This window comes from Cydia amplana, chromosome 26 (genome assembly GCF_948474715.1).
Source record: "Cydia amplana chromosome 26, ilCydAmpl1.1, whole genome shotgun sequence".
Taxonomy (NCBI): Eukaryota; Metazoa; Arthropoda; class Insecta; order Lepidoptera; family Tortricidae; genus Cydia; species Cydia amplana.
The window spans coordinates 416300-431825 of record NC_086094.1 but is presented as its reverse complement, the minus strand read 5'-3'; the positions used below and the strand labels follow the sequence as shown (position 1 = coordinate 431825).

At 40.5% G+C, this 15526-nt stretch overlaps 3 protein-coding genes across 3 annotated transcripts; 1 reads left to right on the top strand and 2 right to left on the bottom strand.

Moving 5' to 3' along the window:
* Window positions 1-1580: 1580 nt before the first annotated feature.
* LOC134659984 (zinc finger protein 664-like) lies at window positions 1581-4745 on the bottom strand. Its single transcript, XM_063515681.1, has 3 exons — window positions 4619-4745; window positions 3591-3707; window positions 1581-2812 (listed from the first exon to the last, which is right to left on the bottom strand). The coding sequence occupies exons 1-3, from the start codon at window positions 4743-4745 to the stop codon at window positions 1581-1583; spliced, it is 1476 nt and encodes a 491-aa protein (XP_063371751.1).
* A 1032-nt stretch (window positions 4746-5777) lies between these two features.
* LOC134660184 (zinc finger protein 518A-like) lies at window positions 5778-7967 on the top strand. The gene is made up of 2 exons (XM_063515909.1): window positions 5778-5951; window positions 6573-7967. The coding sequence occupies exons 1-2, from the start codon at window positions 5813-5815 to the stop codon at window positions 7943-7945; spliced, it is 1512 nt and encodes a 503-aa protein (XP_063371979.1). The 5' UTR covers window positions 5778-5812; the 3' UTR covers window positions 7946-7967.
* Window positions 7968-11067: 3100 nt separating this feature from the next.
* Window positions 11068-14918, bottom strand: LOC134659983 (zinc finger protein 184-like). Its single transcript, XM_063515680.1, has 3 exons — window positions 14507-14918; window positions 12795-12920; window positions 11068-12182 (listed from the first exon to the last, which is right to left on the bottom strand). The coding sequence occupies exons 1-3, from the start codon at window positions 14916-14918 to the stop codon at window positions 11068-11070; spliced, it is 1653 nt and encodes a 550-aa protein (XP_063371750.1).
* Window positions 14919-15526: the final 608 nt, after the last annotated feature.

Genomic DNA, 15526 nt, shown 5'->3' with positions numbered 1-15526 from the left:
GGTGAAAAGCCTTTTCAGTGTAGTTATTGCGAATACAGGTGCAGAATGAAACAAAACATAAAAACACACGAAAAGATACACACTAATTTAACGCCCTAAGGTAGGCACTGCAATTTTAAGTGCAAAGGCGGTCTTTAGAGCTTTTCTACGGAGCGAATGTCTTTAAGTTAAATTTAAAGATGCAAGTTATCGTTAATAGCTGTATTTTACATAATTCTACGGTTCAGTCAGCAGCAATAGTTGCTAAGCAGGCGAGGTGTTCAAAATGATCTTGACGCGACTTTATTGTTAAGAGAAAAAGAGCGCGTCATGGTAATTTTGAACACCTCGCCCGCTTAGCAACTTCTGCTGCTGACTGTTCAAATATAAGAAGTTTCTATAAATAGCAAAGTTGTAAGTAGCATAAAGAAACTAGAATTGTGTTTTCAAATTCAACTTACGTATATTTTGTATGACTTGTCAAAAGTGCTTATTTATTTATTATAAAGCCTACTTGAATAATTATTTTTCCTCAAACATGGACGGAAAAGTCGACGTTGCCGGTTAAAAAATTGGTCGCGAAGTGCGTAGTTTATGGTCAGTCAAAAAATTAAAAAGTTAAAAACATTGCAGTCTCGATTTCGGGACTGCAATGTTGCATACAAATTCCATTATTTAACGAGTTTCAAACTTATAAAAGTTGAAATGGCCATATCAAATGAAGGCATAGGTCCAATTAAACAGCCAAACAATTGGAAATTGAAATATTTATTTGTAAGAATAGGTGTTTATACTGTTTATATGATATCTTATTCTACATACAGTATCACTTTCAGCCAATTACACATCATCTTCCTCGCGTTGTCCCGGGATTTTGCCACGGCTCATGGGAGCCTGGGGTCCGCTTGGCAACTAATCCCAGGAATTGGCGTGGGCACTAGTTTTTACGAAAGCGACTGCCATCTGACCTTCCAACCCAGAGGGTAAACTAGGCCCTTATTGGGATTAATCCGGTTTCCTCACAACTCACGATGTTTTCCTTCACCGAAAAGCGACTGGTAAATATCAAATGATATTTAGTACATCAGTTCCGAAAAACTCATTGGTACGAGCCGGGGTTTGAACCCGCGACCTCCGGATTGCAAGTCGCACGCTCTTACCGCTAGGCCACCAGCGCTTTTTTTTTCAGCCAATTACACAATTCACACATATCAAATAACTTTACAACTATATTTACAGAAATGAAATCCATATTTACATTATCACTTCATTATGAATTTCATTACTTCATTATCAGATGGCAAAGCATTCAGATGTATCGTAATACATTTACATTGTGCATTGCAAACGGGTCAATCAACTATTTCTTGTTGTTATTCTGTCCCATCAGCGAGGAGACAATAGTAGCATAGATCGTTAGAAGAACTGCTGTACCATGTTCTACTAACATGCTCAGTAGATGTCCCATTATGGAAAGGTCTTATAACTACCAAAAAATGCAAGTTTGGTTCATTTAAATACGAAAAACCTAGAGTTTTAAGAGTGACAGGAGACCGTAACCATAGCAACGTGTGACAAGAAAAAGTTGATTAACCCAAACATTAATCGGTGTGGGTAAGCTCATGTCTCTTTAAACTAGACAACTTCGCATATGTTTTTTCACACGTGCCACAGGGATAAGGCTTCTCACCGGTGTGTGTTCTCAGGTGCTTGTTTAATAGAGACGGTTGCTTGAACTCTTTTCCACACACATCGCAAGGGAATCTTCTGTCTTTCGAATGTACTTGTTCATGATTCTTTAAATCATCCAATTCTGTGAACACCCGAATGCATTTGTCGCAGCGGTACGCTTCTCTAGTGTGTAGTTGCTTATGTAAATTCAATGCACTCGTTTGTCTAAATCGCTTTTCACATACATCACATGCAAAAGGTTTCTCTCCTGTATGAATTAGCTCGTGTTTCTGCAGGTCGTACATTTCCGAAAAGCGCTTTTGACATGTTTTGCAGGCGTGAGGTTTTTCGCCCCTGTGACGACGTTCGTGAGCTTTCAAATGGCTTAATTGCGCAAATCGCTTATCACACGTACCACAAGGATAAGGCCTCTCGCCTGTGTGAGATCGTTTGTGTACTTTTAATTGATTCCACTGTTTGAAGCTCTTTTCACACGTTTCGCAAGAGTAAGGTCTCTCACCGGTGTGGATACGCTCATGTGTTTTTAGATCCTGCAATTTCGCAAATTCTTTTTCGCACGTGCCACATGGATAAGGCTTCTCGCCAGTGTGTGTTCTTTTGTGGTCATTTAATGCAGATGAATTCCTGAAAGCTTTTCCACACACATCGCACGAAAATCTCTTTTCTTTTGTGTGTATTCGTTCATGCTCCTTCAAAGCATCTAAACCTGTGAAGTTCTTATAACATACTTCGCAGAAATATGGTTTGTTTGTGTGATTTTGTTTGTGTAAATTCAACGAATGAAGTTGTCTAAATTGCTTTTTACATACGTCGCAGGAGTAAGGTTTTTCGCCAGAATGGATTAGCTCGTGTTTCTTCAAATCGTACGTTGTCGAGAAGCGCTTTTGGCATGTTTTACATTCGTAAGGTTTCTCGCCTCTGTGACGGCGTTCATGTGCTTGTAATATACTTAGAAGTCTGAACCGCATATCACACGTATTGCACTGGTAAGTTTTTTCGGCGTGAATTCGTTTATGCTTAGTTAAGGCGCCTAATTGGGGAAACTCCTTTTTACAGACATCGCACGAGTATGGGTTTTCTATTTTTTGCGTCACTGCGCTGGCCGGGGCTTCTGTCTCGAGTGCCGTCGCTTGTCCTTCATCTGAAACAAACATGTTTTTTTATACATAATTATAAAGTAGGGTCTGTGCGGAAAGAGAAGAGTCGTGACATGTATGGGCCCCAATACATGATCCCATTGAACAGATTGGTCCCATTTTGTCAAAATACAGTTCTGATGAGATGTGATCCATGAGGTATTGAGGGAATATTTAAAAAATAAAATTAAAAGGATAAATTTTTTTGTTTTTTTAATGCCCTGGATGCCAACCCTTTAAGCCAAATCTCATAGAAAAACGGGGCAAGCTATGATGGCGCCATGCAAGCCTTTGACAGTTCCCAATCCTATTGTTATAGGCATTAAAAAAGTGCCATTTGATGAAATGGAACTACTGATGATGATTGAACGGAATTCTTCAACGACGCCTTTTGCACGTTTGGCAATTTGTCTTCTCCGTTTAATTTGTTAAGTAAGTAAGGTTTTCAACACATTCACTACCAGTGAGCGATGATTTTCGTTACAAAGCGGAAAACTCTTGCTATCGGCTATACTCATAGCGCGTGGCTCGCATGACTGTTTTATTTGTTAAAAAAACATTTTAGTCACAGGTCCAGTTCAGGGGTTCATGGTGAATTGAGGGACACCTCAAATCGTGATGGTTTCCGATCCAGATCTAGACCTTGAAACGTACCCGAAGCGAAAATTAGTGACAATATCGTTTGGTCGGTAAGAATGCTGTACTCATAAACAAACTCAAACTAAACATGGAATATACCTTTAAAAAAATTATATTTAGTAACATTTGCAGTTTGAGCTTTACCTTGATGTTGTTTCTTTTGTTCTGTCTCGCTCCCGCAAGCTCGTGGCGTCCCGCTCTGGCTCGGTCCCTCCCCCTCCTCCTCACCCCCCACAAACTCTGCCTCCACCTTGATGCACACTGTGAACAACAGAACAATTCGAAACATTAAAAGAAAAATAAAATATAAATATTAAATACTTGCTTTTGCCCGCGACTTCGTCTAAGTACGTGGAGTTAGTAATTTGGGCAGCTTATTTCTACCCAATCTGCTTTTTATCGATTTCCCATACAAATTTCCACCCCCCTTCTCACCGTCTAAAAGAGTGATTCCTGGGATAAAAACTACCCTATGTCCTTCCCGGACTCAAACTATCTTCATACCAAATTATTACAACTTAATCGGTTCAGCGGTTTAAGCGTGAAGAGGTAACAAACAGACAGACAGACACACTTTCGCATTTATAATATTAGAATGGATTAAGTTATAAGAAAAATTCAGAGTAAGCGCTGGTGGCCTAGCGTTATACGACTGCGAGCGTGCGACTTTCAATTCCGGAGATCGCTGGATCAAACCACGGATTCATTCCAATTGTATATTTTACCCTGCATACCATAAAATACCGATTCGTGGAGTAAACGACTACTGGAGCGGCGATCATGGGGGGAAGAACGTCCTCAAAGTAGACCCAATAATCGATGGGACGACGACATCAAAGAAGTGGCTCCAGGTTGAACTGTGACGAGTGGCGTAATATGAAGGAGGCCTACATCCGAAGGGTAGAAAAGGGCTAAAGAGAGAGAGCACTCCGCCACAGTGCAACCAGTCCCACTTTCTCAACTATATGTCATCTTAGTAAGACTGGGCATCGCTCAGAACTATCAAGAATGCAAATCAAACTACAAATCGAAACTTATTTTCCTTACCCTTTAGCAGAGGTTTTAATTTTAATAACAAATTTATCGATTTTTTTTGTCATGCAATTGTTTGGCCACAAAATAAGGAAAATAATGCTGACGATTTAAGTCTACAGCTTTTTACAGGTACTCACCATGTTCTGTAAACACCAGGTCACTCGGTAGCACTCCATTCACTGCCTCCGCTTCCTCTGGGGGCTCCTGCTTTAGGCCCGCAGCCTCCATGTCCGGGAACTCTTCCTTCACACGCACTTCTTCCATCACTATTCGAAATTCAAATAAAATAGAATAGAATACTTTATTATTCGTAAACACGCAAACAATACACATTAATACACACAAATATCTTTTATATGTATTTTTCATTATGGATACTCAATGGCCGAGTTGGATTGCATAGCAATATAAATTTAGTAAACATTGAGAGATAGAACGCTGGTTTATACTTATGTGGTATCCAATTCAATAGCCGGGTCTACACAGCGAGCATACGCGCGAGGCAATTGCCAATAGACGTGCCTCGGCCGAGGCGGCGCGCGCGAGGCATGTCTACACTGGCCGTTTTGTGCGCGAGGAAATTGCCTCGCGTGTATGCTCGTTCTGTGTGGATTCGGCTAATATTGCATGTTATGGCACGATCAAGGTGTTGATGATTCTGCCAAATATCAAGGTTGTGTTTGTTTTAACAAGATGGAGGCTGCGTCCGGGTAACAGGAGAATCCTTATCTCCCATATTTACAGCTAATTACATGTTTCCAGTAAACTGAACTACGATTATGACTACCACACACCACACTACACAACAGCAACACGGAGATTCCACCAAAAAAAACAATTTTACAAAACTAGTCAGCGCCGCGACAAGCAGGCAGAATGCTCATATGTCAATGTCATTCATTCATGTCATTGGCACACGCAAACGTCAAAACTATAGTTGGTCAAACCAATTTGTCAGAAAATAAGAACCATGAAAATTTTACTCATCCCTTTCTTTTGGGTGCTAGTACTAGCGTAAGACAAATACAGTATGATTCTCTCTATGTTTGAAATGAGACAGTCCATTGACAAACTATATTTTCTCAATTATTGTCATCTATAGCGTATTTCCGAACGTTTTTCTTTTGACATTGACAATATTGACATAAAGTTTATCTTGTCTATGTCTAGGGATGAATTTAATAACCTTTCGTGGCTCTCATTTAAAACAAATGTTTACTTAGAACGAGTAATACAAGTATTCATTATTTTCCATATAAATAGAGAAAACCAGTTTTGTGTTGGAGCTAGTAATGTCTCAATCCGTAAACATAGTATCGGCTGAAGAGTCCATGAAGGTTGTAGATGACACGGCTGCAGAGGCTTCCGACTTGGCTACGACTGGCTCGGCCCCTCGGGTGCTGGGCGGGTTAATCCTGCCTCCTGAATTCCTGCGGACGAAACTCCCCGAAGTTGCTTCGGCTGTTAATAGTAAGCTTGCACCAGTACTAAATCCATACAGCGTTAAGGCTTAGTCAGGCGCGTTTTCCGGCCCGGCGTGAGCGGCGCGCGCCGCTTTTACATATAAAACGCTCACGCCCCGCCCGGAAAACGCGCCTGTGTGACGAAGCCTTTATAAATTGGCCACTTGGCCAGGGACTGTCTCTTCAAACATAGAGAGAATCACACTGTCTTTGTCACACGCTAGTACTAGCACCCAATCTGTGTAAGCTTATCAAGAAATTTTGTCTAAATTGGTTCAGCAGTTAAAGTGTGAAGAGGTAACAAACAACAAAAAAATCACAGAAAATGAAATACAGTTAAAAGCTAGGTAACAACAGGCATAGTAGGGATTTAAATATGTCCAGTATGTTTTATTTATTTATTAATGGGCTTTTTCAAATGAACTAATTGTATGTGTTCACAGGCAAAGGGTTAACAATATGCATTTGACAACCTTAGTTATAAGAATCCTTAGAACTGCTAGGCTTAAAATTGACTTATTTTATGATATACAATTATACATACCCTAAAAACTAGTGCCTGCTCCAACATAACATTTTCTTCTCCAGGAAAACCCCAAGACTAACACCACGGTTTTATTTATTACAGATGCAATACGATCAAGTACGCGAATCAGGTACGCCCCTGTCCATCTGCAGCCGGAAGTCACACCACACACAACACAACATGGCAAACGACAACACACACTAACATACAACAAACATGCACAACACGTAGCAACACAGAAGAAACTTATGGCAGCAGCAACACCGCAAAGAAAAAAGAAAATACAGAACCTGCGACAATATCAAAGGAAATTTAAATGCTGCACATGTAATGTACAGTTCCCAACAAAGGAAGACTTAAAAAGTCACAACCAGCTAAAGCATCAGCACACGTGCAACGACTGCAAGATAGAGTACAGTACTAAAGAACAGCTGCAGGACCACAAGTGTATGTTCTGTAAAATTTGTAACAAATTATACTCAAACTCATACAGTACATACATCACTCATTTTAGGAAGTATCATTACAAACCCAAGTTCACATGCTTCGCTTGTGAAGAACATTTTAATAACAAAGATACATTGACGGTTTATCGAGAAAGCTATGTCGCCTTTTATGCACACTGTCCTAAGTGCAATCAGAGGTTTACTTCTTTTCTGTGCTACGAATGTGGGGAGGCTTACCCAAATATGGATGATCTATCTAAACATACTCATGGATTAGAAAACAAGTGCAGCGTATGTAAAGCAGAATTTGAGCACGATTTTCTTCTGGCTTCACACATGCGAACGCATTCTTGTCCAGTTAAGACCTATACGAAGAAGGCAAAAGTAAACGAAATAACAAAAGATATAGAAAGACAAGAAATTACAGAGCCTGAGGATACTAAAGTAGAAGAACATGTAAATGCGAAGGAAATATTTTATAAAGCGGACGGTGAAAGGGAGTCGATTGATGATTTAGAAATCAACTGGACAGATGACGCTGTAAAACAAGAGCCTGACGATATAAAAAGATCTGATCAAGAAGTGAAAATTGAAACTGATGAGAGCGATGAGTTAAGCGTAAACAATGGACATGGACAGACAAATATGCTTGATAAATGTACGTTTGACAAAACAAACACAGATGGAGTCAAGAAAGAACAAGAGAATTGGTATGAATTCAATATTGAACCCACAGAGATTCATTTTGTGTCAGAAGTGCAACGCCCAAAGAACCAGAGGACAATAATAATTTGTGTAGATTCTGATAATATGAATGAGAAAATGAACAATAGTTTAATCATTGTAAAAGAAGAACCATATGATTCTAATAAAGAGACGGGTGTAGAAGCATCAAAAGGCACAGGACCATGCTTGGTTAAAGTGGAACCTCCGGAGGTACCCGATGGAGTTGTTAGTAGCGAAACATGCTTTGCGTTGCCATGGGTCAAGACAGAGTGTACATATAATTACTGTTTCGATAACAAATAATAGTCTTCTATACTGTGATCAATTTGTTGTTAATATTATAAATATGGTGACCTAGCGAGCGTAGCCTCTATGAGGAGCTGTCAAAGCGCCTTATAGAGGCTTTTGGCCTTCTGGTGACCAGAGGGCTGGCCAATATTTTGCCCAGCGGATCAGCATTGCCATCCAGCGGGGCAATGCGGCCAGCCTTCTGGGCACCCTACCGAGCGACTACGACTTGGCCAAATTTTCTATTTATAAGTTTTTGATTTAAGTGTTATTTATTATGTTTTGAAAATAAAGATTACCGTTTAACTAATTTAACACATTAATTTTTTTTAAATTATATTTATATAGTACCTACCTACTAGAAGTAAGTAAGATAAAATGAAAAAAGGTGTTTGTATTCTTAGGAAATAGGGAAATTTGTCAAATCCCTAAATCAACTTATTTTCACTTCCTGAGTTGGTTTTTTGTTTAGTACCTAGTGATGCTTAGTCAAATGACGAAATAGGCCAACTCGTTTTGTCATTTCATTTCACTATTATCGGTGTAAGATATAAGGATGATACGTACACAGCCGAGCTAGCCCGACCCTGCTCCTGGGCCGGTACAAATAGTTCATGGCAGTCTGTCTCCGTGACCTGTCTACCAGTCACAAGGGGTCTCTATTGTTTCCCAAATAGTTTTAAGCCATAATATATTATTTGCCCGAATTTTCGTTAGTCGTAATGCATTTGGTTCGGAAACGCGTCACTTTTCAGGATTGCCATAAAACAAACCTAACCCAACCTATCTACAGGATAACCTAACGAAAATCCTGAAATGTTAACGGTTTCAGTTTTATGACTAATGATAATATGACAAATTATGTTATGACTTAAAACTTTATTGGAAACAACGGGACCCCGCTGCGTTCACATTCAGGCCGATTCCCCGAATGCAGCCTTTATATCACGCTTGAATCAGTCAGTTCCATACTTAGCCAGTTTATACTCTGGACCTGGAGACACGTGGCTCTGCGTGTCCAGCTCCCGACAGACGTGTGTGCGCACGCCTGCTCTCCGGCCAGCTGTGTGAAGTGCAGTCCCTGTCCTAGCGGGTAGGATGAGGTTACCTGCTTCAGGTTAGATTAGTGTCGGCTTCGAATGAAAACTAAGACTGACCTCGTAATATGTGTATTTCGTTCACCAAACTGATAGCTAACTTATATTTTATACTTATCACTTATTTGACTTTTCATATTTTTTTCATTGCGCCACGTACCTACCGTATATTCTAATGTGACCGCGGCGTAAATGTACGAAAATGGGACAAAGATAATGAGATTTGTTGTTATAGCGGCAACAGAAATACATCATCTGTGAAAATTTCAACTGTCTAGCTATCACGGTTCATGAGATACAGCCTGGTGACAGACGGACAGCGGAGTCTTAGTAATAGGGACCCGTTTTTACCCTTTGGGTACGGAACCCTAAAAATCAAGATAATGTGTGTATGTTAAAACTACATACACCCCTAGAATAGGGTATTTGACTACTAGGCAAATCAGTTTCTTTTTTCGAACTGTCAAAACGATTTTGCTACTTTGGAATTTGTATGAAGTGTATGAAACACTAGCATGTGACATCACAATCAAATTACCTACTCTTTATAGTTAAAGGCTGATTTAGACGGCGCGCGAACTCGCATGCGATTTTAGTTACATTGCGGACTGTTGGTTACGTCCAATTCAACCGATCGATCAAACCCCGCAATGTAATGAAACTCGCATACGAGTTCTCGAATCGTCTAATTGAGCCCTTATACGGGTTTTAAAATTGTGTCTAAAAATAACTGCTGTCTAAGTTTCTCTATTAATATTCTGGTGCATTATTTGATGCATCGTGTAAGATAATTTATTTTAATTTAAATACAGTCAAATACCCTATTGTAGCACATGAACATGTATTGTATGCACACGCGGAGAACATATCATACTGTGACTGTGAACAACTATTTAGAAGTAGCCGAGTCGATTAACTTCAAACTTGAGTAAATCCAGGGTTCGAAAGGATATCCATCCATAACTGGGATAATTATCCGATATTTATAGGATAATTATCAAAGACTATAATTATTTGGATAATTTCGATCTTGGGTAAATCCATCAGTCAGATTATGCGATTTTGGTATTAAGAAAAGTAAGGCACAGTTGACTAACCTGGGCCTTAAAATTTACACCAAATTTAACGGGGGTCCACATCTTTACTATGTGTACAACCAACTTAGGGCAATTTTAAGCAACCTTAGCATATTAAAGCCTAAAATGTCATACTCCACCTATTATATATGGCACGTGCAGACTGTAATTAACTATGATATCTCTAGCTATGGGAGAACATAATACATACTTACAAAAAATGAACATCACTACTCGTACACCTTATAAAACAAAGTCCACGCCGCGTCTGTCTGTTTGTGTGTTTACATGTTCGCGATAAAGTCAAAAACTACTGAACAGATTTTCATGCGGTTTTCACCTATCAATAGAGTGATTCTTGAGGAAGGTTTAGGTGTATAATTTGTTAACCCGTGCGAAGCCGGGGCGGGTCGCTAGTATTCAAATACTACGTTACTAAAACTATTGTTTCTTTGAAAATAAAACTTCAATATAAAAATAATTATCATAAATTATTTAACTCATCATCTTCCTCGCGTTTTCCCGGCATATTGCCACGTTTAAGTACTGTATAATACTAAGTGTGTATGATAAAGCAAAGCTTGCTGTGATATTAGAATAGAAACACTTGTTGGGGCAGCAGGTCAGGTATAAGAGACCATCCCACCTCCGGACCTTATCCAATGAACCATACTTTAAAATACCAAAAAGTACCAATGAATATGGGAAAAGGCTCTAGTCAATACCTACCTAATATCCTGAAAAGCTTACCCAAACAAGTAGTAAGTAATTTTATCACTAATGTTAAAATAACATGTAAGCACTAACCTAAAACTATACAATACCTACATATATGTATAAAAAAAGCTAAAAACTTAGTTGAGATAATCTCTAAGAGATTGTGACTGAGTTCTGACTGTACATGTAACACTGAACTGAAATAAACAGATTAGATTTAAAAAAAAATGTGTCTGCAGGTGCTGTTTCAGGCTGCACTTGTAGTCGCTATTGCTGCGTTATTAGGCTTCGTCCCAGCATGCGTCTTCTGGTGCCTTCGTAGGCTTGATTTATCACGGCATTTGTAATCGCAGTTGCTACAGTGAAATGGCTTCTCCCCAGTGTGTATCATCATGTGTCTTTCTAGGACTGATTTTCGATTGCATTTATAATCGCACTGACTACACTGAAAAGACTTTACCCCTGTGTGTGTCATCTGGTGTCTTAGCAAGTGTCCTTTCTGCCTGCAACTGTAGTCGCAGTTGCTACATTGAAATGGCTTCGCCCCAGTGTGTATCCTCTGGTGCGATAGCAAGTGTTCTTTCTGCCTGAACCTGTAATCGCAGTGGCTACACTGAAAAGACTTCACCCGAATTGGCTTCGCCCTGGTGTGTGTCATCTGGTGTCTTAGCAGGCTTCCTTTCTGCCTGCAGCTGTAGTCGCAGTTGCTACATTGAAATGGCTTCGCCCCGGTGTGTATCCTCTGGTGTGTTAGCAAGTTTTCTTTCTGCCTGCACTTGTAGTCGCAGTTGCTACATTGAAATGGCTTGGACCCAGTGTGTATCATCATGTGTCTTTCTAGGAGTGATTTTCGATTGCATTTGTAATCGCAGTGGCTACACTGAAAACGCTTAGCTCCGGTGTGTATCCTCTGGTGTGATAGCAACTGTTCTTTCTGCCTGCACTTGTAGTCGCAGTTGCTACATTGAAATGGCTTCGCCCCAGTGTGTATCATCATGTGCCTTTCTAGGACTGATTTTCGATTGCATTTGTAATCGCAGTGGCTACACTGAAAAGACTTTACCCGAAATGGCTTCGCCCCGGTGTGTGTCATCTGGTGTCTTAGCAGGCTTCCTTTCTGCCTGCAGCTGTAGTCGCAGTTGCTACATTGAAATGGCTTGGCCCCAGTGTGTATCATCATGTGTCTTTCTAGGAGTGATTTTCTATTGCATTTGTAATCGCAGTGGCTACACTGAAAACGCTTAGCTCCGGTGTGTATCCTCTGGTGTGATAGCAACTGTTCTTTCTGCCTGCACTTGTAGTCGCAGTTGCTACATTGAAATGGCTTGGCCCCAGTGTGTATTATCATGTGTCTTTCCAGGTCTGATTTTCGATTGCATTTGTAATCACAGTGACTACACTGAAAACACTTTTCCCCTGTGTGTGTAATCTGGTGTCTTAGCAGGCTTCCTTTCCGCCTGCAACTGTAGTCGCAGTTGCTACATTGAAATGGCTTCGCCCCAGTGTGTATCCTCTGGTGTATTTGTAAGTATGACTTATTACGGCACTTGTAACCACAATGACAACATGTGTACGGCTTTTGGTGTCTTCTGTTGTGCGTCTTCTGGTGACGTCGCAGGTTTGATTTAACACTGCATTTTAAACCACGTTCCGTACACAGAAGAGGCTTTTCCCCAAAGTATAATTTTTGGTGTTTGTGTATTTTACTTTTATACTGACTACCATGAAACAGATTCTCCACAGAATGACTCTTTATATGGATCCGCAAACTCTTCTTGGAACTTGTTGAATACTCACATTCAGCACACACGATGTTTGTAACACCGTGTTCATTTTTTTCATGCTCTAATACAAGCAATTTAGTTTGAAATGTAGACCTACAAAAATCACAATTAAATTTCTTGGATCCAGACGATAAGTGAGTATATTGTATGTGTTCTCTTAAAATAGACTTATTTATAAAATGTTCGTCACAGTGTTCGCAGCCATATGGTTTGCCTCCACTGTGAACAGTCGCGTCGTCACGGAGGCGCTCGAGCACCACGGAGCAAACCATCGCGAGCTGTTCCCTAGCGCGGGCGGCGCTGCCGTCCGAATACACTGAAAAACAAATTACCAAAACAATTTAAACGGATTATACCACATCATAATAACTTCTGCTCTCCGGTCGCACAGCGCCAACTTTCGGCCCGCTGCGCTAAACAAAGTTGCCGCTTTCCAGCTTCGTAGAGCAGAAAAATAGTACACACACGGCCGGTAAACAAGAAAGCTTCGGATCACATGTAATTGTCAGCGGAAAGCGAAGATAGAGTCTGTGCGGCAAGAGAAGAGTCGCGGAATGTATGGGGCCCCATACATTCCACGACTCTTCTCTTTGTGCACAGACTCTATTTCTCACTTTACTGTCCTGTGTTTACAAAAAAGTATGTGAAAGCAAAGTACGGATTAATCTTAGTATTCTTAGTGTAAGGCCTGAGTGGACGCTCGAAGCTGAGCGTTCGGCGGGGCGTGCAGCGTGGCGTCGGGGTCAGGAGTAATTTAAGCAGCGTGCACTAAGGCCGCTCCTATACGTTTGCATTTGTTTAACATGCACGCCGCACGCCCCGCCCCGCTGCACGCCCAACTCGAGCGTCCACTCAGGCCTTACACTTAGGGTCGCGAAGTTGTAATCTCGACGCAATTCGAATTATAATTCGTTTGTGGTTAGCGTTCCGACTGAACGTCTAGCGACCTTCAGTCCTTCACCAAGGAGGATGTCAAGTTTCGGCGGTTCCGCGGCCGGCTCCCTGACACTGCGGGGTTGCGTAATGCATCGCAACCATAAAGTGAGTTTTAGTGTTTCAAAATATATATTTTATAATATGTATGCTAATTTACCGTATTTGTCTATGGACCACTAGTAAATTATTATGGCTGGTAATATGAGTAAATTATTTAAATAACATTGCATTGTATGTATTACAAATATCAATAGGTACAATCAGCACACCTAGCACATGATTAGCGCGACAGTATCTCGCGGTAAGATAGACTACCCGTCTTTTTCTAAGTATGTTAATAAAAGAGGGACGAGTAGTCTACCTCGGCGCGAGATACTGTCGCGCCAATCATGTACGTGCTAGCCCGGCAGTAGTTGGTTAAATTTTATTTTATTTATTTATTTAGAAATTTAATTCAACAAGGCCCATGTTAGAAATACCTTACAGACTAACATACATATGTATTTTATAAACTTAAAACTAAACACTAGTTATTTAGTCGACAAAACGGGTTAAAGATAGTTTGTAAATTTTAAGATAAGATACATACAAAGGTAAATATTGGTAGGTATTTATAGTATATATAAATAGCTCAGCTTCATGTAAACATATGATTATTTTTGAATACACATCCTGTCCTTACATCACACACTGTTGCAACAGGCATGTAAGGACAGGTGTCGGTTAGTTTTGTGTGTATTATTATTATTCTTCTTTAATGTTATTTGTAAACTTAAAATTGTAATGTTAATTTTATTAGAGCATATTTAATGTCATTTTTAATTCTATATTTCTTAAATTTCAAATTCTAAGTTTATACTTATTTATTACATTTTCTAATGTGATATTAATTGTAATGTAAATAATGTACCAAATGTATGTGTATATGAGCCAAATAGCTTGAATTTTTTTTTAACAATAACTGACCTTGTAATGGTAGCACCCTGGGGCGGTGCCACTCCTCGGGGCCCAGCACGAGCTCGTCCTTGACCTCATGGTCGACGTACAGTCCAGCCTCGGCGGCCGCCGCGCTCACTCCGCGCAGCACGCTAGCCTCACACTCTCGCTCCTCCTCCATGCTCACATCTCCGTGCTCAGTTTTCACGCACACCTCTCCGTGCTCCGTTTTCACGCACACCTCTCCAGGCTCCGTTTTCACGCACACCTCTCCAGGCTCCGTTTTCACGCACACCGCTCCAGGCTCCGTTTTCACGCACACCGCTCCAGGCTCCGTTTTCACGCACACCTCTCCAGGCTCCGTTTTCACGCACACCTCTCCGTGCTCCGTTATCACGCACACCTCCTCTGCCTCCACAAGATGTGCTGTCTCTAGAGACATGTTGTGTGCTATATCTGTAGTAACTGGTACCGGTAACACCTGCAATGTATGTCCATGATGACCTGTGTTGCTTCAAAACAACAATTCAGGGAGTTCTGTGATTTACACAAGATGCACTGGGAACACCAAGGGGTTTACCCATACGTTCCTCAGGTCAAAAAAGTAAACAAATTAAACAATATTATCTATCTATCTATCTATTAACCCCTTTTATTCTGAGTTAGAGTATGTCTCTAAGCTCAGTGTGCCGCTTGGCAAAGGCCTCCTCTAGCTCTTTCCATTGGGGTCTATTGCGGGCCACTCTTCTCCACTTCGGGCCCGCTGTGAGTTTGAGTTCATCCTCCCATCTTGTTGAGGTCTCCTTAAGTTAGTTCATTTTACAGGATAGGAAACATTAAAAAACAATAAACATAACTCACTCAACCCTTTTTTTTATCATCCTGGGAAAACACATTGAAAGAAAAGCAGATGTGACTTTGTCCACGCCTATAAATAGACTACATACTTAGTTCATGTTATGCCACTGACTATTAATATCCATTTCAAATCTCAAATACTATGCCCCATCCCTGTGCCACGACTATCTAAAATTTCTTCATTCCACATAT